Below are 20,551 nucleotides of genomic sequence, written 5' to 3' on the forward strand. Positions count from 1 at the left end.
GTTAACCTAACCTTTAGCTTTCACCTAGTACTCAAAGCACTTGTTACACTGCAAGCTGCATCCACAGACACTATTTTGTTCATGGACACATGAACAAAAATGTATGTGGGGTTCAGTTTCCTCCTAAATCCCTGATACCAAGTTTTAAAAAAACAAAAATGTTTCAGATTTCTACAAGTTGACTTCTAAATGGTTGAATATGCATGATTTAACTATAAGATCATTCAGAAAGGCAAGACTAGTTTACTTTATCTGTAGAAATTACATGTTCTTGCCTTTGTCAACAGCCATATTGAAAATGGCCAAGATCTTGTGTTTTCAAATTGCTAATTGGCTTTATCAAACAAGTGATCATAAAACAGTTTATGTACCAATTTTGGTACTTGTGTCCGCCTGTAAACGATTTCCCTATAATGTAATCTGCTGATATGTTGTTACTGCTGCAAAGCTGATAATGGTTTCTGTTCCGAAAAAGCAAAATCATAATGCCCTGGGTTCAGAAATTGAAGGTTGGTAATCACAAGACTTTCTATTAGCATAATGATGCCAATCATGCATCCAAATGAATCAACATTTAATAGAAAATGTTACTGGGACATGGTAGCAGTCACTGAAGTCCTCAGGATCCTGGGATGTAAAGAAGACAGTGGCACTGTGAATACTAATATAAATACTAATGATAATACTGGAAATGTGAGCAGGAGCCAAAAATACCAACTAAAAGATGATGAAGCTTGGGAAAAACCCCTGAAAACTTGAGTTAGATCACAAAACAACAAAGGTACTATTAGTATTACCAAAAATAGAATTTGGTGGTTGTAAATTTTTGTTTAGATAAAAATTATTAGCAAGGTTTTATGTATTTTTAGTGTTCATATATAATATTGTCTTTTAATGCCATGAGGGATGAAATATAATTGGCACAGCACAGGAAAAATAAATGAAATAATAAATACAGACACTAAAAGCAGCGCTTAATGCTTCATTCTGTCACCGAGAATAATTAAAACACACAGAGAGATTCAGATGGGATGTATTTTAAAATGCACATTTGACATGTTGTCAGGAATCGGGATTGTCGGGGGTTCTCAGGGATTCAATGATTTGAAAGAAAATAAAATAATAGTACATTTAAAATGCACTTCACAACAAAGAGACGGCCAGTGGGGATGTAAACACACGAGTAACATATGGTCTCCTCTCCGCCTTGACCGGGTCACATGCTGCTGCATGTTAAAGGCTGTCAAAAGCTGAGTTCGGTGGATCAGCGAAGAAAGTGTTGTACCTGGCAGGCCAGCATTATTCTACCATTATCTGGCCATGAGGGAAAATGGGTTATTTTTCAGGTGTAGTTCAAAGACTGGGTTTAGGATCAAACAGAAAATGAAGATTACGAGCTCGGGGGTTGACATTTTGTGCTGGAGGTTTTCAAGTCTTAATATCCTCCTTGATGTGTCCACACAGTCACACTTTATTGAGCTCGTGTCTGAAAGGAGATGAAATATCCTCTGCAGTTTGTACCACCTGCTGTTTTCCTCAATACCTCATTTCTTTTGTTCTGTACTCTTCTGTTTCACCTGCGTTGCAGCGCCGTCTACCTGGTGCGCCACAGGGAGACACGTCAGCGTTTCGCCATGAAGAAGATCAACAAGCAGAATCTGATCCTGAGGAACCAGATCCAGCAGGCGTTTGTGGAGAGGGACATACTCACATTTGCGGAGAACCCCTTCGTCGTCTCCATGTTCTGCTCCTTCGAAACACGACGACACCTCTGCATGGTTATGGAGTACGTTGAAGGTAACGGGGTCGGCAGTGGTTTTTCACTAGATCTGAGTTCAAATTGATAAGATCGTATGAAGCTACTCTAAACACGTGCCTTGATTTCTTTTTTGTTGTGTGTTGGTCAAGTTTGTGCCTTGTGTGTAAAGTAACACATTTCCTCCCTGACTCTTTCACGTCTGTGAAATAAACTCCAGCACATCAGGATACGCTTTTAATGCCACTTTTTCTTTGGATGCTGTAGCCGTGGCCTTTTCTGTTTTATCTACATTTTTTATTTTTATTTTTATTCAATTCCTGGACTTACTTTTTTAAATTGTGAATAAAACTGCCACCTGAGCCTCTGGCTCCTAAACCAAAGGTCAAGTATTCAGGAAACGTGCAGTGAAGTATAATGTCTCAGTTACAAAAAAGGGCAGGTGAGTTTCACTGGCTCACTGCTAAAGCTCGACTCAGTTTTCCTTCTATTTGTGCTGAATTCTATTATTTTGTCAAGATTGCTGTTGTTTCACAGACACACTGAGCTGTCAACGGTAGGTGCGAATTTATGACTCATGTATGATGGCAGTGCCAAATATGGATGGCACAAAAATTAATTAAAAACCCAAAAAATAGAAACATAAAAAGCAAATCGTTTTACTAATTCAGAAAAGACTTCTAATGTTTTAGTGATAAAAAACAATGAGTCACATTTAATGAATTTGTTCTCCCTAATCAGAGCATCAAAATATGTCTTTCTGGGGTTCAGCACCATTTGTTTGAAAATTTTAACACGTCGAGCATAGATTTATGTTATAACTACAAAATCACATTAACAGTAACATGTGTTGTTTATGTGATCGCAGGTGGGGACTGTGCCACTTTGCTGAAGAACATCGGGGCTCTGCCTGTTGAGCTTGCGAGGATGTACTTTGCTGAAACTGTATTAGCCCTGGAGTATCTGCACAACTATGGGATCGTCCACAGAGACCTCAAACCCGACAAGTGAGGGTTTAAAATTTATATTAGCAATCTATGTAATTACTGTATATACATTAGCCACTTGTTTAACTACACCTGTTTAAATATCTTATTAACCAATCATATGGCAGCAACCCAGTGCATTTTGGGTTGTAGACATAGTCAAGACAAGCTGCCAAAGTTCAAACAGAGCACCAGACCAGGAAAGAAAAGTGCTTTAAGTGACTCTGAATGTAGCATGTTTGTTATTTCCTGACAGGCTGACAAGCTGAGTATTTCAGTAACTATTGAGATTTCCACACAAAACCATTTCTAGGGTTTACAAAGAATGTTCAGAAGAGGCAAATTATCCAGTGAGCGGCAGTTCTCTTGAGGAAAATGCTGCAGTTAGCACTATTGCTTCACTACAAGAAGGTCCTGGGTTGGATTCAATCAGATGACCTGGGCCTTTCTTCATATTCTCACTCTGCTTCTTTCTGTGTACTCAAGCTTCCTCCCCAACAGTCAAAAGACATGCAAGGGGTTGGGTTAATAAGCAATTTCTGAATTTGCCATAGGAGTGAATGTGAGCTTGAATATTTGTCTGTCCCTCTGTGCTAGCCTTATGCTAGACTGATGGCCTGCACAGGGTGTACCTAGCCTTTTACCCTATGACAGCTCGAGCCCCCTGTGATCCTAAATCATAAAAGTGGATGGAGAGATGACTGAATGGATAATAATAATAACAATAATAATAATAATAATAATAATAATAATAATAATAATAATGATAGACATGGACCGAAGCCTAAGATAATGCAAAAACAAAACTCATCCAATTTTTTCTTTAACAAACAGTCCTTGATAAAACTTTAAAAGTCAAAAGCCTGGATCGCTGATCGGGTGCATTCATTAATCGAATTGTTTGGGGGAGGTTTTCATGTTATTTGCCAGAATGAATGCCTGTTTTCTCTCTCCTTGTAGTCTCCTGATTACCTCCATGGGCCACATTAAGCTGACTGACTTTGGCTTGTCGAAGATGGGCCTAATGAGCCTCACCACCAACCTGTATGAGGGTCACATTGAGAAAGATGCCAGGGAGTTTCTGGACAAGCAGGTATGGTACCCACGACCTCACACCGGTCACATTAAACATGTTAAAACATGAAGTACAGCATTTTAATGCAACATGGTAATAATTAATTTCACTTTTTAATTAGTAACTTTATGAATGAGGTGCATGTCCACTTTGAGGCTAATTAGCTGAATTGAATTTTTAAAAAATCCTTTTTTTCAACCACGCATGCAAACCTGCCAAGTCATCTGGCAAAATCAATATTATCCGAACAAAGATGCTGCATTACAATGCTTCCTGTTTAGTCTGAATAAGTGAATCATTAATGCCCTCCATCTCCATCACAATCCTGTTTTGCAGTTACAGTAATTGTTTATACTCTGAATTAAACCAGTCATGAGCAGTCAGATTGGGCCGCATGTCCTTTTCATCTTCTCAGTGCAAGCAAGCATCTGTGTTTCTGCCAGTAATCAGCTCACATCTGCAGAAACAGACTGCAGCTTTGTGGTGGAGATTATGGCGGACAGACAATTTCTCAGTCAGTCAGAACATTTACTATTAAAGGGCTGTCCTGATGTGTCTGATTTAATTTGTCCACAATTCTTGTTTTGGATAGTTCCCACTAGGCGTCACTCAGTATTGATGTACTGTTTGTTTATCCAGAACACTTCCATTACATCCACAGTCAGGGGCGTAATTTCCAGGGGGGTTAGGGGGGTTATGACCCCCCCCAATAATCAGACCCAACCAATATAACCCCCCCAATAAAATTATGAATTATCTTGCATAGATAGGCTGTTGATTTTCTTTACTCATTTCAGGTATTACCAGCAAAATAGTTGCATGTTTAATCATCTGGGAATTTACCCAGATTTATTTATTTATTTAGACAGAGATCTTGACCCGATGTCCACAGTAGCAGCTTATTTTTATTAAGGATGATTAACTTGTCTTTCTTCCTCTTTCTCTCCTTTTCTCCTTTTCTTTCTTCTTCCATTCCTCCAAATTGTCTCAATCATTGCTCACAGGTCTGCGGTACTCCAGAGTACATCGCTCCAGAAGTGATTCTGCGCCAAGGCTACGGGAAGCCGGTGGACTGGTGGGCCATGGGGATCATCCTCTATGAGTTCTTAGTGGGTTGTGTGCCTTTCTTTGGAGACACTCCTGAGGAGCTGTTTGGACAGGTCATCACAGGTAATGACATTGTGATAAACTTATGTTGCTACTATGTTTTAAAGGCCTTCTCAAACTGCATAAAGATTAAAAGTGGTTAATGATAAGTGTACTAAGACTTAAAGCCTTCCGCAAAGGTTAGAAACCAAAGATTTAGAATTCTGTTCCAGAAACTAAGTATGTTTTTTTTTCTTTATTATTATTCTGACCTTTTGCTCTCTGTTTCTTGCACCTCTGGTAGATGACATAGTTTGGCCAGATGGTGATGAAGCCCTGCCTGCAGATGCCCAGTCCCTCATCTCTGCCCTGTTACAGACCAACCCTCTTGTGAGGCTCGGTACAGGTACTTGTTTTCTCTTTCATTTGATAGCTGGTCTGACATGTGCAGCTATTTGCAACAGGAATAAGAATGCAAAGTAACATTAAAAGGAACAGGTGCAATGTAAAACAAAAGTATTTTGGGTCTTGTTTGTTTTTGTTCCCATTGAATATGAAGCTACAGTTAGCCGCTGGCTAGCTTAGCTGAAAGACAGATAAAGCCCACCTAAAAAACAAGCTTCTTCACCTCATGACACAGACGGGAAAGCTGTTTCTCACCTGTCCACCTATAACGTTCTGGCACAAGTGTTTATATAATGCAAAAAAAAGTATCATAAAAAATCTTATCATATCCTCTTGTCATTCTGCAATATATTTTACATTTGTTCCAGAAAGACTATTCATCTCATTCATCTTTATTTTTGGATGAGGGTAACAATTAATGTTGTTTACACCCCCACCACCAGGGGGTGCATTTGAGGTAAAGCAGCACTCCTTCTTCAGTGAGCTGGACTGGAACAGTTTGCTGAGACAGAAGGCAGAGTTCATCCCTCACCTGGAGTCAGAGGAGGACACAAGCTACTTTGATAGTACGTGTGTCTGGATTTATGTGAAATTACATTACTATTAGGTTCATGGGTTATATAAGGATGTTCTGACACAACCCCAGCCGGAAAATCACATTTTACCTTCTCTGCCTCTCTCTCTCTCTCTCTCTCTCATGTCTGCCAGCTCGCTCCGATCGTTATCACCACATCAATACGTACGACGAAGATGACACCAATGACGATGAGCCAGTGGAGATCAGACAGTTCTCATCCTGCTCTCCTCGCTTCAGCAAGGTCTGACTTTGCCTCTCACTTTTTTTAATCTCTGTCTCAGTCACTTTTACTTTTTTTTCTCCTCACTCTGTCACATTTTGTCACACAGACATCGGACAGGATTCGATGAGTGAAGAGACAAGATTTTTAGATAAAAGTAGGTCATCCTGTACATAGTGTAGCACCTGGAGGTTGGACCAGGTCTCATGCCTGCTGCTAATAACTCTAATTGGACTTACTCCGCCATCATCGCTGATGCTCTTTTCTCTTTCTATTTTAAGACAGTCAGGGTCTTCCACCTGCTATTTTTCTAATTCCTCACACTACATTTTTTGCCGTTCCTATCTACAGATCTGTTATGATCCAGACATCTTTTTAACTGTATTTGTTTTCACATTCACGCTTTCTGCTTGGCTCCTCTAATTCTGATCTGTGACTCCCTCTTCTGTCACACTTTCTCTCTCAGATGGGATTTTCTCACCTCATGCTGTCTTTTCTTATCTCTTTGTCTAACTCACTCTGCCTTCCCTCCATTTGGTCCGTCCACCCCTGCTTGGAAACGGAAAGTGCCTCAATGAAATCCCAATTTCAGTTAAATTTAAGATAACATTACAGTTAGCATTGCAAGGCTGTTTGGCAGATTTTTACAGGTACTGCACGTGAACAGAGACATCTGCCAAGCACCCTGAAACAACAAGATCTGTGGGAAATACACTTATGAATTTAATTCATTTTAATTTACTGCTGTAGAGATATCATTATTAACAATGATAATTTCATCACAAACTACTTTAATTATTAGTTAAGTGGCTTAGATAAGCAAAAGTCTGCTGGTTTGCGCTTCTTTGGTGTGAAGACTGGGTACTTCTCTCTTACTTGTGTAGCTCTAAAGATAAATCTCTGACATTTGGACTGAGAGTGAGACTAACTTTGGTATTTTATTTGAAAACTTTCTGACATTATACACACCAAACTATCAGCACAGGAACAAGGAAGGTTACTCAGAGCATGCAGGAGGGAAAGCAGATTGTCAGATAAAGACTAAAAGGAAGACAGGACTGTTTATACACAAGGAAGTGATTACTGATTAGCAAAGTTTCCAAACTCAAAATAAGACAAAACCCAGACACTGTGACACCAAACTATTAGATCATTATCCAAGAAATTAAAGAACAATTTAATTAGAAATGCAATGTCGTTCTGCAACCAACAAGGGCGTGAATGCAAAACTTAGACCAGCACACTTGTAAAGTAGGTTTGGTGACACTCATTAATCTTTCTTCTGCATGCTATAACAGAATATCATGTGTCACCTCATACATCAGTGTTGCTAGACCCCTTTTTTGGGACAAGTGCCCCAGTAAAATCTCAGGCTTGAATTTTAACAAGCACTTATATTTGGCAGGGGATTTGTTCAGAAGCCGAGGAGCATTTGCAGGTGTGTCCGGGCATGGAGGCTGCAGTGAGCAGCCAGTTATCCATGGATCAGCATTCTGGCTGAAACAAGAATCAAAATGAATGTGTATCCACACAGTTAGGTCACTTTAATAGTAAGCTTAGTTGGGTAAGTTTAAATAGCATGCTGTATGGCACAAAGTGGTTTTTGGACACCTCTCTCCAAACTTCCTCCTTACATACTGACAACAGTTTGAACCAAAACTATGTAATTTTTAATTCATCACACTGATATTCTGTCCTCAGCCTTTTCTTTCTGTTTCCCTTCTCTAAAAATGGGCTTGTTGACAGCCACCTTTCCACTGAGACAATTTTTGATGAGGCTTCAGCAAACAGTAGGTTGGATAACTGAAGAGCCAAATGCACCTCTCAGGTCCTGTGTCAGATCTTTGCTGGATTTATTTCCAGTTGCAAAAATGCTATTTTATGCCTATCAAACTCTGCAAGCGCTGTCATTTTTCATATTCAGCTAAAGAAATTATCAATTTTTGCAACATACTCCTAGTGTCAAAGTCCCTGAAGGTACAGCTTAAAATTGATTTTTTGCTAAGTTAAGTTGCCTGTTATCTGTAGACACAACACTGGTTGTTCCCTTGAATTAGGTGTCTTTTAATGTTTGAGTGATTCATAGAGTTAAGTGGCTTAACAAAAAGTATCAGGTGGGACTGGACTGAGAGTGAATGACTGTAAATGAGTCTAAAGAAAAACTTTAAGGACCTTCAGAACGCCTGGAGAACTGTTGCTGAAGATCACTTTAAAAGAAATACAAGAAAATCTGACTCCTTTGAAGCAAAATATAAAGAAAATGAGGGGTTTTACATAGTGCTGTATTGTCTTGATCCTCTTGAACCACTAACAAACAAAGATGAAACGAGATGATAAAACAGAAGAAACTGCTATAAATGACTCCGGTGCATTTAACAAATGAAGGAATGCATGAAGCTAAGAAATTGTTTGTAGCTGTTAACATTGTTTTTCCCGCTGAGCCGATAGCTCAGTCTTCAGCTGATACTTGTTTCCATGGTGCACTGCAGAATATTCTTTAGGCTTTCCTTAACACAGCTCAGTTCTTGTCCTCCCCCACACAGCTTAGCTTTCCTGTGTTACTGTGCACATAATAAAGGCCTTACAATTTAATTATGCACATGTCTTTGTGGCACGTTAATGCTCACTTGCATGCAGAGAAAATATTGATGCTGCTGGGAATGTCTTTACAGTAGTGCAGAGCTTCTTAACCAAGGTTTTCCACTTAATTTGATAATAAAAAAACAAAAATACTCTACTTAAATTCATAGATTTGTGATATTGTAATATTTCTATAATATCTTCTAAAAACAGGCTCTCGTCTAGCTGTGTGAAAAATGTTTGAAAGTTCTTAACTCATATAACAAATAACAGTGTTTTTGGTTCAAGTTAGACATTTATTAGCCCAGTTTATGTTTAAAGACACAATCCCACACTCAGGTAGGTATATAGGTGCACACTTCAATGCATGGCTCAAAATAACAACAATAATAAATGATAAGGATAACAACATGGAGCTTCTTTTAGCAAAATTTTGCTACAGCTGAAAGATCCACTTTGTTTTTTACCCTTGCTGGGCCTTCCTGACACAATGCTCCCAAAGATTTATGCCTCCTTCTAGTCTCAAACATATGTTAGGCAAATGAGTTAACTGCATTTTACTTTTAGATGCACAGTGTTCCCACGATTAAACCCCACTGATTATATAGCACGGTAACCATTTGCCATGATTACATAATGCACACAGACTTGCATCAAAGCAAACTGGTTAATAAATTCCAAATGGACATTTTCTCCAGTCTTGCTCACCGATAACGGATATCTGCAAAAGCCAAGGTGGAAATTTGTATTTTTGAATTGAAGCTGCCAATAGCTGATATATTCTGCCAATAGTGAGAATTACGACTGCCAGAATGTCCTAAAATTTAACAGCTCATAATGTTCTCCTTATCAGACTCTTAAAGTATTTTGGCCAGACTGTGACACATAATTTTGCACAGAAATTGCAAACCTGAGCTGTTAGAGGCTTCCTAAGGAGGCATATATGCATGTTTTAAAGGCTGAGGCCTATTATGAATCATCTAAAAGAGTAAAATCTTTTTTTTAATGGTCTGCACACATTTTGAGCTGGCAGACCACATCGAAAGCTAAAACCTGGACCGAGATACTCCATTAACAAGTCCTCCATCGATTTGCCATTTCAGACTCATGCCGGGCGGTTTTATCTCCTATAACTGAAATTGTAGTGCGACCACAGACAGTTTGCTTGGGGATTCAGGTGTGTTATGCAGCACTGGATGTAGCCTCAAGCAGTGATTATAAGTGAGCTACAGACATTTGGTAAATATCTGATTATTTTATTTGTTATACTTCTGGCTCTATCCTTTATGCAACTTTCATACATATGCAGACCTGTAAAAATACACTGAAGTGCAAAAGCTGGTGAAATTTAAGGAATCTGACATTTTCCCCACTGGGTGTAGCTCAGGCAATGCAGCGGGTTGCCTTCTAATCAGAAGTATCGCCGGCTCCTCCTGTCCATGTGCTAAAATATTTTTGGGTGAGATACGGAAACTCGAGTTGTTACCAATCCATCGATAAATGTTAGATAAAAGTTCGCAGGTGCACTCGGTGGTTGGCTGAATGACACTTGTAGTCTAAAGCACAACGAGACAAAAGGTGTCAATGATAGTACCAGTCCATTTATTTGTGTAGTTTATGCCAGGCTGCTACCAGAAACTATAGACTGAAAAGATTAAGCTTCCAGGTCAAATGGGGACGTGGCTCAAAGGAAACTTAAGTGGGATTGCATAGTTAGCTATGCAAACTATGCAGTCCCTCAATCTATAACCTCATGAATACCTTCCTGAAGAGACTTCAGTCTTGACAATCATACTGAATACTGCATGCTGTTAATTTTTTTAATTATGTTGCCAATTAGAGTGAAATAGATGAGAAAGCAAAAGTGTGTGTTTTAGGCTGGGCAGCTTTGTGAAGTTGCTGGTTTCAGGAAAAAAAAATGACATCAAGCTTTGGTTGATGTCACAGACTTTTATCTACAGTCCATGCCAAAAACACTCCATCTCCACCTGAACTAAATAATAAAAATCATCTTATCACCAGTAATTGTTGAAATAAAGGCATGTGTCTGAAACCAATTCACACAGAGAATGTATATCTGCAACTCCAACTCAAAAGCAACATTTCTCCTGAGCTATTAATCAAAGCCAACAGACCAAATGCTTATCGATCTGACTGTGTCCCGCTGCAGGTGTACAGCAGCATGGAGCATCTTTCTCAGCTGGAGCAGAAAGCTACGAGCTCCGTGTCCCGTCGGGAGCACAAGGGCCCACGGGAGGACAAGGTAACGAAGAGAGAGAGCCTGGGCAGCTTCAGCATGAGGGACAAGAGCTGGAGGACTGGATCCCCTGAGATGTGAGTGGTGGGCAGCATTGAATAAGGTTCAGTTTATTGTAGGTATGACACATTGAGGAGGAGTGTTCTTTACACCTAAGCAACGTATGAGGATGTTCACAAGGTGATTCCCTGAAGGTTTTTTCCTTTTGGCAGCCTCACTTATTTCAGTTTGTCTGGAGTTTTATTTCTGTGTCACTCACACCAGTTATGACACTCGTTGTATAAAAAGATCTTTGTGTGAGAATTTGCACTCACTTTGAGACAAAAACAGCATCAGGTCCACCCAGTCTGAAGGAGGAGAGTGGAATTTGATGGGTGCCTCATATGTTTCTCTTCAACAGATTCATTAGTTTTATTCCATTTCATTAGTTTGAGTGCAAGTGGTTCAATAATACTTGTACCCTCGATTCTGAAGCCGTTTCAGTTCCTAACAGACACAGCTTATTAGCTCTTCGTCTGTTACAGGAAACGCCTGCCTCAATCTTAATATTGAAAACTAAAGACCTCTAATTAGCTTGCATCAATCATTTTTGTTTGTAGCTTGCATAAATGGAAAATTTACTCTCATTGTGAGATCTAATTCATTCGTACTGTGGTTTGCATACACCAGAAACAGATTTCCATGACTTCTCATGTCTCCATTTCACCTCAGGCTGTTTGTCAGGATTGAAATCACTCTGTATTCACACGTGAAAGGAAATAACTGATAGATTCTGTCTCCATAATAGAAAATCAAGAGACTCATTATTTATTAACTTACATATTTTCTCCCCATCCAAAACAAATGGACATTATCTGTATCATCTCTCTCTTCAATCAAGTCTTTTTTCCTACAGCTCATTATTTAATTATGATTTAATTAGAAAAATAATAAAATGCATGATCTGATTGTGTCCTGTCTTTCTCTGCTAAAAAATCACTGGTATTTAATTACTGCTAATTCAAATGCAAAGTAAAATGATGTGGTTCATTAACCAGAAATAAATGTTTTCCTTAGAAATTTTTAAAAAAAATATCATCTCAGACTTTTTGTCATATTTCTTAAATTGTGAGTTTTTGTTATTCCTAGTCTAGAATCATTGACATTCCCATCGGCTGAATTTTTGTAGAATGGTAATTACCGAAAGCAGGGAAGGAAAACACACCCACACAGGTTCTGTAGGTCTGTTAAGGCTGTAATAGTCATTGCTACACTGTTAGAGCAGACAGTCACTTGCATGGTTGCAGAGAAATTTGTGCCATTACCTTCTTTGACTGCATCCTTCTCTTACAGGAAGCGCCTGTCCTGTTCAGAGTCCCTGTACACAGAAGGCGATGCGAGCCCTCCTCTTGGTGCCCGACGACGCTTCTCAGCTCTGATGGACACGCATCGTTTTGCCTCACCTCTAGAGGGCGAGTCCGAATTCCTGTCCCGCCAGAACTACATGAAGGTCCGTGGCACTTCGCTGGACGGGACTACTGTCCCATCACCGAGCCTGCTGGAGCAAAGGAACAGTCTGAAGGAGATCAATGGGGCAGGTGTGTAAGCAGGAAAGCCTCAATGATAGTGAAATGTTTGCAAGGAGAGAAAGTGACAAATTTTAGAGCAGATAGAGAAAGCAAAAGAGGTTTTGCCTATAAGATGGCTGCTGTTGAGTCAGCTGAGTCATTTTTAACATTGTTACTAATTTGTGTGCTCACAGACAAATCTCCAAGACCAGGAGAGACACCGGGCATTACCACAGCCATCACCACATTATCCCCGGGTCCTGCAGCAACCGGCCGGGATGTGATGACTCCTCTGTATGACCCTCTGGGGCCCCGAGCAACAAATGACTTGGTCCTCCGGAGGGCACGCCATCAGCATTTGTCTGGTGAGGGAGAGAAGCGAAACTCCAGAGCAGGCAACAAGGTCATTAAATCAGCCTCTGCCACGGCCCTGTCTGTTATCATACCATCAGGTAAGAAGGGCAAGGAAAGAGACAAGGGAAACACTTAATAATACTACTGATACATCATACTTATTTCTCCTCTTTACCATCTCCTTGCTTTTAGTGGAGCAGCATGGCGGCTTCTCCCCGCTGGCCAGTCCCATGTCGCCCCACTCTTTCTCCTCCAACCCTTCGTCACGCGACTCTTCACCCAGCAGAGACTTTTTCCCAGCAGTCAGTGTGCTGCGCTCCCCCATTACCATCCACCGCTCTGGAAAGAAATATGGCTTTACTCTCAGAGCCATCAGAGTCTACATTGGAGACAGTGATATCTACAGCGTACATCACATTGTTTGGGTAAGAAACTTTCAGACATGTATTAATGTTGTAGCTGAACTCTATAACCTCACGCAAAGAGGGATGGCCTGTGTTTTGATTTGTGAGTGTGCTTTTAAAAGTGGACCTGCCATTAAATAGGAATCAATAATTTAAAAAAGGGGGATTAAACTGAAGGGAAGCACTTAGAATGCAGAGCAGGATTAGGACGGCGGTAAAGCTGGACAATAAGGACATAACAAGATCTAACACTGCTGTTGAACGTTAGAGCCACTTTTCTAATCTCGCCATACACAAATATGCTACATAATCTGATCTGAAAATATTTGTCTTGTCTTGAGATTTACCAGTGAGAGTCACAACATGAGCATTCTGTTAGTGTTTACATGGAGGTGATTTTCCCCTCCCGTGAACTTGAATATTTTTTGCGTTTTGGCAGCATGTGGAGGACGGTGGCCCCGCCCAGGAAGCTGGCCTTTGTGCTGGTGACCTCATCACTCATGTCAACGGGGAGCCCGTCCACGGTCTGGTCCACACTGAAGTAGTGGAGCTCATCCTCAAGGTCAGCAGGCTTATTTATTCGCAGTTGTTCCGCGCTGGCAATATAAATAACCAGCTTTCAATTTCAAGAGAAGGCTTTATGTAAATGGGCTTGTCAGTGTGGAAATTATTATTGCTCTTCTGTGCAGAGTGGCAACAAGGTGACGGTGACAACCACACCTTTTGAGAACACCTCCATTAAAGTGGGCCCTGCTCGTAAGGCCAGCTACAAGTGCAAGATGGCCCGGCGAAACAAGAGGACGATGGGCAAAGACAGCCAGGACAAGTAGGACAAGTAGCTGCTACACTGCACTTATACAACGACTCAGCTGAACTCTCACCTCAATAACATATTTTTCATTATTATAATGGCTATAGACCGAAGAGGAGTTAGGCTTACATGCGATATAATGTACTAACTCAAGAGCTTTACGTGTTTTGCTTTATTGATTATGACAGTTTTGTGACTGAGGTACACATTATACATTTAAAGCAGCACCTGATTTCTATTCATTTTAATATACTACAGAAAATAATCTGCCGAGAGTATAACAAGACGTTGCAAAACAAGTTTTTGTCAGCAACCGCCTGAGGTCAAAGTTATCTTGAATGCAGCAATGACAGGAAATTTGTCAAAACACTGTAGAGCAGCACATCGCCCTGAGTGGTTAGTTAAAAACAAAATGTCTGATATGATGAAAATAATAGAGAATTAATGCAAAATTGTGTAGTGTTTTTGAGAAATGCTTAGCAACAGTTTAAAATATTCAGCGTACTGTATGATCTGTAGCTAGTATGCATTACTTACGTACTACTACGTAGCTTGCCATCACCAGTGCGTGAATGGGTGAATGACTGGATATGTAAAGCGCTTTGGGGTCCTTAGGGACTAGAAAAGCGCTATATAAATACAGGCCATTTTACCATTTTACTTGCAAACCCATCAGTACTGTGCTTTTAACCAAGGTTAATAAAGACTGTAAATTACTGTCGGTTATTTGTTGATCCCAATTCAAACCTTCCTTTCTTCTTTATTTATTCTCTTCTCTATCCCGCAGTAAGAAGCGTAGCTCCTTGTTCCGCAAGATCACAAAACAGTCCAACCTCCTGCACACCAGCCGCAGCTTGTCCTCCCTGAATCGCTCTCTGTCCTCCAGTGAGAGTCTTCCTGGCTCCCCAACTCACAGCCTGTCTGCACGGTCTCCAACTCAGGGCTATCGCTCCACCCCTGAGCCCTCATATTTGGGTAGGACACTGGAAATAAACAGTGCACAAATTAATTTTACTTCCTTGGGGGTTTTGACAGCTTCACTCATCTTTTCTGCCCTCTGCAGGTGCGTCCTCTCAGAGCAGCTCTGCAGCATCCAGCACTCCAAACTCCCCGGCTCCCTCGCAGCACATGAGACCCAGCTCACTGCACGGCCTCTCCCCGAAACTCCACCGCCAGTATCGGTCTGCCCGTTGTAAGTCTGCCGGTAATATTCCACTGTCCCCGCTGGCTCACACGCCCTCCCCCACCCAGTCTTCACCTCCACCTTTACCAGGTCACACTGTAGGGAGCTCCAACACAACCCAGTCTTTCCCTGCCAAGCTCCACTCTTCCCCGCCGGTGGTACGTCCCAGGCCCAAGAGCGCCGAGCCTCCGCGATCACCTCTCCTCAAACGCGTGCAGTCAGCAGAGAAGCTAGGCTCGCCTCTAACCCAGTCAAGCTCTACAGGAGGGTTGGGGGGTCCACTGAGGAAACACAGCCTCGAGGTGCAGCACTCTGAGTACCGCAAGGACGCCTTCCTCTGCGAGCTTGGGCTCCAGAGCCTGCTGGAGACAGAAGGGGAAAATTTGCCTCCTAATCCTCCCCCTCTACCTTCATCCTCAACTTCCCCAGAGACCGGTGTGCTGAAGCCAGCGAGGAGACTAGGGAGACAGGAGTCACCACTGAGCAGGGAAACACTACTGGCTGGAAGGGAGAGGGAAGAGAAAGAGAGAGGAGTGGAGAGGGAGGCTGGGACAGGATCGCAGTCATCCTTAGGAAGAAAACCTCATGCAAGTGAGCAGCCTTTGAACTCACAAAGCTCCGTACTAAGTGCAGGAACTACTAAAGCTATAACCCCTAGCACGCCTACCAAAACAACAGGGGGTTTAGGCGCTCACAAGGGGCCTGAGAAGCTCACCCAGAGTCAGGCGGACATGCCTCCAAAACAGCTAGACTCCAAGATAGCCAAAAGTCTGTTTTCTAATAGTAAACATCCACAGGAGCAGCAGCTAGGGGGCAGACCTGAATCAAAGCAGGAAGGAGACAACAAGAGCAGGTGTGGTCTTCCTGGAGCTGCCTACAGCAAAAGCTCTGCTTCTGCTCCAGATAAGTCCGCTGGCATCAACACAACAGTGACAGGAGGTCCTCTGAGCAAAACCTTTAAACCATCAGGAGTGGGAGACGCCCTGAGAAAGTTGGGGACTGACAGCGTTGACACAAGGACACCAGACCTCAGCTCCAAAAGCCCCAAGCTACCAGCTCGGGTCCTCGCTCCTGTCGTTCCCCCGCATGGGCAGGCGCTGTCACTGGCCAAAGTGAGGCAGGGACTCGGGGCTGTCAACTGCTACCGGGGATCACTCGACTGGGAGGACAAATGTCGTCTGGAGGTGGTGGAGGAGCACTCACCCTCTCCTTCTCCCTCCCCAACCGCGGTAACCCCCTCCCTCTGTGGACCTTCCCTCTGTAAGTCACGGCCTGTCTCCCCTGGTGACAAGACAAGCTTCGTCAGCCAGCTGACCACTGTGGCCAAAAACGTCCTCGGGCCGATCAAGCTCGGCTCTCAAGAGGGGGCCAAGAGCAAAGAGCAGCAGTCTAAAGCAGCAGAGGAAAAGCAGGGAGGGGCAGTGGGAAAGTCTGACTCTCCAGCCGGAGGTCGAGTGGTTGTTGGGGCTGCAGTGGTGACCCAGAGTCCTGCTGCTTCACCGCTAGAGAAGGCAACAGGTAGCAGCCTGCCGAAAATGTGACCTCATGGAGTCCCTAAATGGGACTTTAGTAAAAAGAAAAAGAAAAAAAAAGAAGATGCCTTTTTTGGTAGAACAATGCAACAGAAGACTAGCACTTAAAACCAATGTACATTCCAGTTTCAGAGTATAAAATGTTATTTATTGATTCCAATCACTGACTGAATCTAACTTAAAACCAGGAGTAAAAGATCTACTGTAAAGGTGCATTAACTGTTGATTTTCTATTATAAATACTTTAATAAGAGGACTCTAAATGTAACGTGAAACACTTTATCAGATGTATATGTGTGGGTCTGTGTGAATGCATGTCACATGGTTTGTACTGTACATGTATAATAGGTACAAGATGGTCAAAAAGTGCTTTACAGATCAAAACATGCTGAATACTGTGAATACCAAATCCAGTCACTCTATTTTTTCTTTCAGCCAGCCCTTTTTTTTGTTTTTTTGTTTGGTTTTTTTACTGCTCGTCAACCAAAGCAGTGAAACAGTCAAATCAAAGTTGACACATCAAACAGTTACTGAGTAAGAAGATAATTGAGCTCTTTAGTCATCATCCAGCAGTTTACTTTCCTGAGTTAAACGGTCAGACGAAGCCAAAGCAGGCACTCTATCAGCGGACGTCACAGCGAGCACAGTCTCGCAATCTCTGTCGCAGGGGATTTTGTGTGTGTGTGTGTTTGTGTGTGCAAGCGCATGTGTGTTTAGCTACCCTGGGACAATTTCTGGTGGTTCTTGAAGGCCACAGAGGAAAGCAAGAACGTCAGACCTCGGCGCTCGGCGCTTATCTCTCCTTCACAGGATGGGCTACCGCAGCCCTTTTCTTCACTCCATCTCTGGCTGCTGCCACATTCGCAAACACACACTCACACATCGCCACAGGAAGCAGCCGTGTCAGCAGCTGATTTTCATGCATTTAAATCCATACGCCTGTGGTCACACGAATTAGGACACAAGTGTGTTTATGAGTGGATTAAGAAGCGTGTGACCATGTTTGTGTCTGTTCAAAGACTCGGCCGACTCAGCGAGGGTCATGGCATGGAAATTCCCCTCAAAATGAGCAGTCAGGATCCAGTAACAGTTAAAGTATTATTGTATTTTTTAAGCAGGAAGGAAATCCTTCCCCAACAAATTAAACCGGCACAGTGAAGGTTGCTTGGAAGACTATAGCATGTTAAGGCATAGAAAAATGTATTATGCACATATGCAGTGAACCCATGTGTTGTTTTCAGTCAAATCTGGAAAAGCAGGCAGTCATGGATGTAGCATACTATAATCTACTTGTTAAAGGGCTCTATAGCAAAAGTAGGGTTTGTGCATACATGGAATATCACATCGAGCCTGTTCTCATTAAACCAGGCTATCTACAGTGTAATCAGAATGACTTTGTATTTAGGTACTTACAAGTTAGCTTGTCCAGACTGATTAATATAATCCTCACATTTTGCTGTGCAACATACAGATAAACATGTTTGTTAGTGATCTCAGCAGGAATGCTGGGAAATGTTCACAGGAGACACACACACACAAAAAGATGTTCCTCTCTCATTGGTCATAGTCACTTTCTTGTAATTCATGACTATCCAGTGTACATAATCTTATGCAAATCCATGTGTGAGAGTAGGTGGCTAAACAGATTAATCCAGATGTGATTGTTAATTGTCACTTTCTGCCAGTGATTTGATTTATTGTAGATATTCGAGGTTCTAAAAATGTAAAAGGGAAACTGATTCAGCCAACAACAGCATGTAAATCTGACACCAAGGCAGAAGTTCACGGACTGAAATGTACTTTTACCTCCAAACCTCAAACAAGTGGTTCAGTCTGCACAACATATCTAGTGAAAGTTTGTCTCGGTCATTTCCGACTGGGTGTTCAGTGTACAGTTTAACGAAGAGCAGCCGCTTGTTGCTTTACATTGTTGTATCTGCCTGGAAACCCGCAACAATGAGCTTAAGACTGCATAGAGCTACAAACCGGGAGGCTGATCTCTGCTGTGTTGGCACTCTACAGTTTTTTCACATAACCATTCATGAATATGAAAACATATCCCATGCCTTACGTCAGGGGTGGGCACCGAGGGCCGGTGTCCCTGCAGGTTTTACATGTGTCCTTGAACCAACACAGCTGATTTAAATGGCTAAATTAGCTCCTCAACACATCCTGATGTTCTCCAGAGGCCTGGTAACGAACTAATCATGTGATTCAGGTGTGTTGACCCAAGGTGAGATCTAAAACCTGCAGGGACACCGGCCCTCGGGGCCTGGAATTGCCCACCCCTGCCTTACGTGCTTGGCAGGGATTTCTTTTCCCATTTGACACACTACTCTACTGCCCTCCAGTGGTTAGCATTGATATCAAATATTTGAAAAATCATAATCTATTAGAAGTGAGTGTTTCCTTGATGAAGTGCAGAGCACTGATTTGATGGTTGTTGTTAGCCATACGGTTACCAAATATGCATTTACAGTTCTAATGACAAAATATTTGCAGTAATTATAAAATGAACACTTGAAACATGAATTATTAATTTTCCGTTGTGACTGTTAATTATATCTTTGTGAATAGTTACATTTTTAAATATACTGTCTTATATTCACAGCAAGGAGTCCTTTTATACCTTGATGTAATAAAGGAGTCATCAGGTCATCTCAAATCACCCGATTAAGAAAACAAACTGTAAACTCCTGCAGTTATTGTATCAAAATTCAGGCCTTTTGCTGATCAGTGGTGTCTATAATACATGTTTTAAAATGTCTTGTTCTTTTCGTGGTTGACAGAGAGAGTAGTAGAAATGCACTTTATTTGAAAGAAAAAAAATCTTGAGTTGATGATATTGTTTGTAAGTTACTATCCTGTATACAATATGGATTCTACAAATGAACACAAAAGTCTGATAAGTATAAAAACATTCCACATTTCTCTGTTCACTCGAAGTGTATTTAGTTGTACCACTGCGGCATTTTTGTTTGTGATAGGTGTGATCTAAATGCAGACACCTGAAGTGCAGTATGTGGAATAAAATTCAGTTTTTGTTCCAAAACTTGCAGAATCTCACTCTTTTTTGGCTTTAACCTCTAATCCCACAGCAGCATTTATCACAGTAAGCACACCTCTGCCTACAGCGTGCAGGTAATTATAAATAAGTTCTTTACACCTGAAAAAAAGATGTTCATGTCATCGTAGCTGTTACTTATAGAAGAGCTTGGCGGGTGTTGTTAATTCTGACTTCAGTGTCCTACTTTCTGAAAGGGTGTTACCAAGGGGCAAATATGAATCTTTTTTTTTTTTAAATAGACCTTTTTTAGAGCATTTAGAGCCATCAAAGACAGGTGTAGCTAATAACCTTTCACAGCTGCTGCAGCGCTATAATCTCTGGAATAAAGTCATAGTTAATGTTATTAGTTATCTCTGTGTTTCTCCTGCTGTGAAAAGGTTTATGAAGCTGATTCCTTTACAAATGAAAAGGCCTCTGATCCTACCAAGACTATCAAGATTACAGTTAGCTGCATTTATTCACAAAGTAAAATGAATTAGAATCTTTTTCTTCTACTGAAGAAAAACAAAACTGTCATTGACTAGTGGAGAAAACATTCACATCCTTTAAGTGTCTAAGGCCCATCTATTTTCTACTACTTTTGGAGTTGCAGGAAGGCTGGAGAATTTCCTAGCTGGTACAGAGCAAGAGAAAAAGCACACCTTGTACAAGTTGTGAGCCACTACAGAAAGACAGACAACCACACGCTAACATCTGAGCCTACCGTCAGTT

The 20,551-nt window shown here is 41.5% G+C and overlaps 1 protein-coding gene across 3 annotated transcripts in view; it reads left to right on the plus strand.

Annotated features, from left to right (window-relative positions):
* Positions 1-19,795, plus strand: part of mast1a (microtubule associated serine/threonine kinase 1a) — an 85,158-nt gene extending 65,363 nt beyond the window's left edge. For all 3 annotated transcript variants that reach the window (XM_031741166.2, XM_039613481.1, XM_039613482.1), the window contains 15 exons: positions 1,589-1,797; positions 2,625-2,763; positions 3,703-3,835; positions 4,822-4,987; positions 5,208-5,309; positions 5,752-5,874; positions 6,017-6,126; positions 10,856-11,019; positions 12,275-12,519; positions 12,684-12,941; positions 13,036-13,268; positions 13,687-13,809; positions 13,937-14,073; positions 14,846-15,033; positions 15,122-19,795. In XM_031741166.2, the coding sequence (XP_031597026.1) occupies positions 1,589-1,797; positions 2,625-2,763; positions 3,703-3,835; positions 4,822-4,987; positions 5,208-5,309; positions 5,752-5,874; positions 6,017-6,126; positions 10,856-11,019; positions 12,275-12,519; positions 12,684-12,941; positions 13,036-13,268; positions 13,687-13,809; positions 13,937-14,073; positions 14,846-15,033; positions 15,122-16,782 (3,991 nt within the window). In that variant the 3' untranslated portion in view covers positions 16,783-19,795. The remainder of the gene's footprint in view (positions 1-1,588; positions 1,798-2,624; positions 2,764-3,702; positions 3,836-4,821; positions 4,988-5,207; positions 5,310-5,751; positions 5,875-6,016; positions 6,127-10,855; positions 11,020-12,274; positions 12,520-12,683; positions 12,942-13,035; positions 13,269-13,686; positions 13,810-13,936; positions 14,074-14,845; positions 15,034-15,121) is intronic.
* Positions 19,796-20,551: the final 756 nt, after the last annotated feature.

This window comes from Oreochromis aureus, linkage group 6, assembly GCF_013358895.1.
Source record: "Oreochromis aureus strain Israel breed Guangdong linkage group 6, ZZ_aureus, whole genome shotgun sequence".
NCBI lineage: Eukaryota > Metazoa > Chordata > Actinopteri > Cichliformes > Cichlidae > Oreochromis > Oreochromis aureus.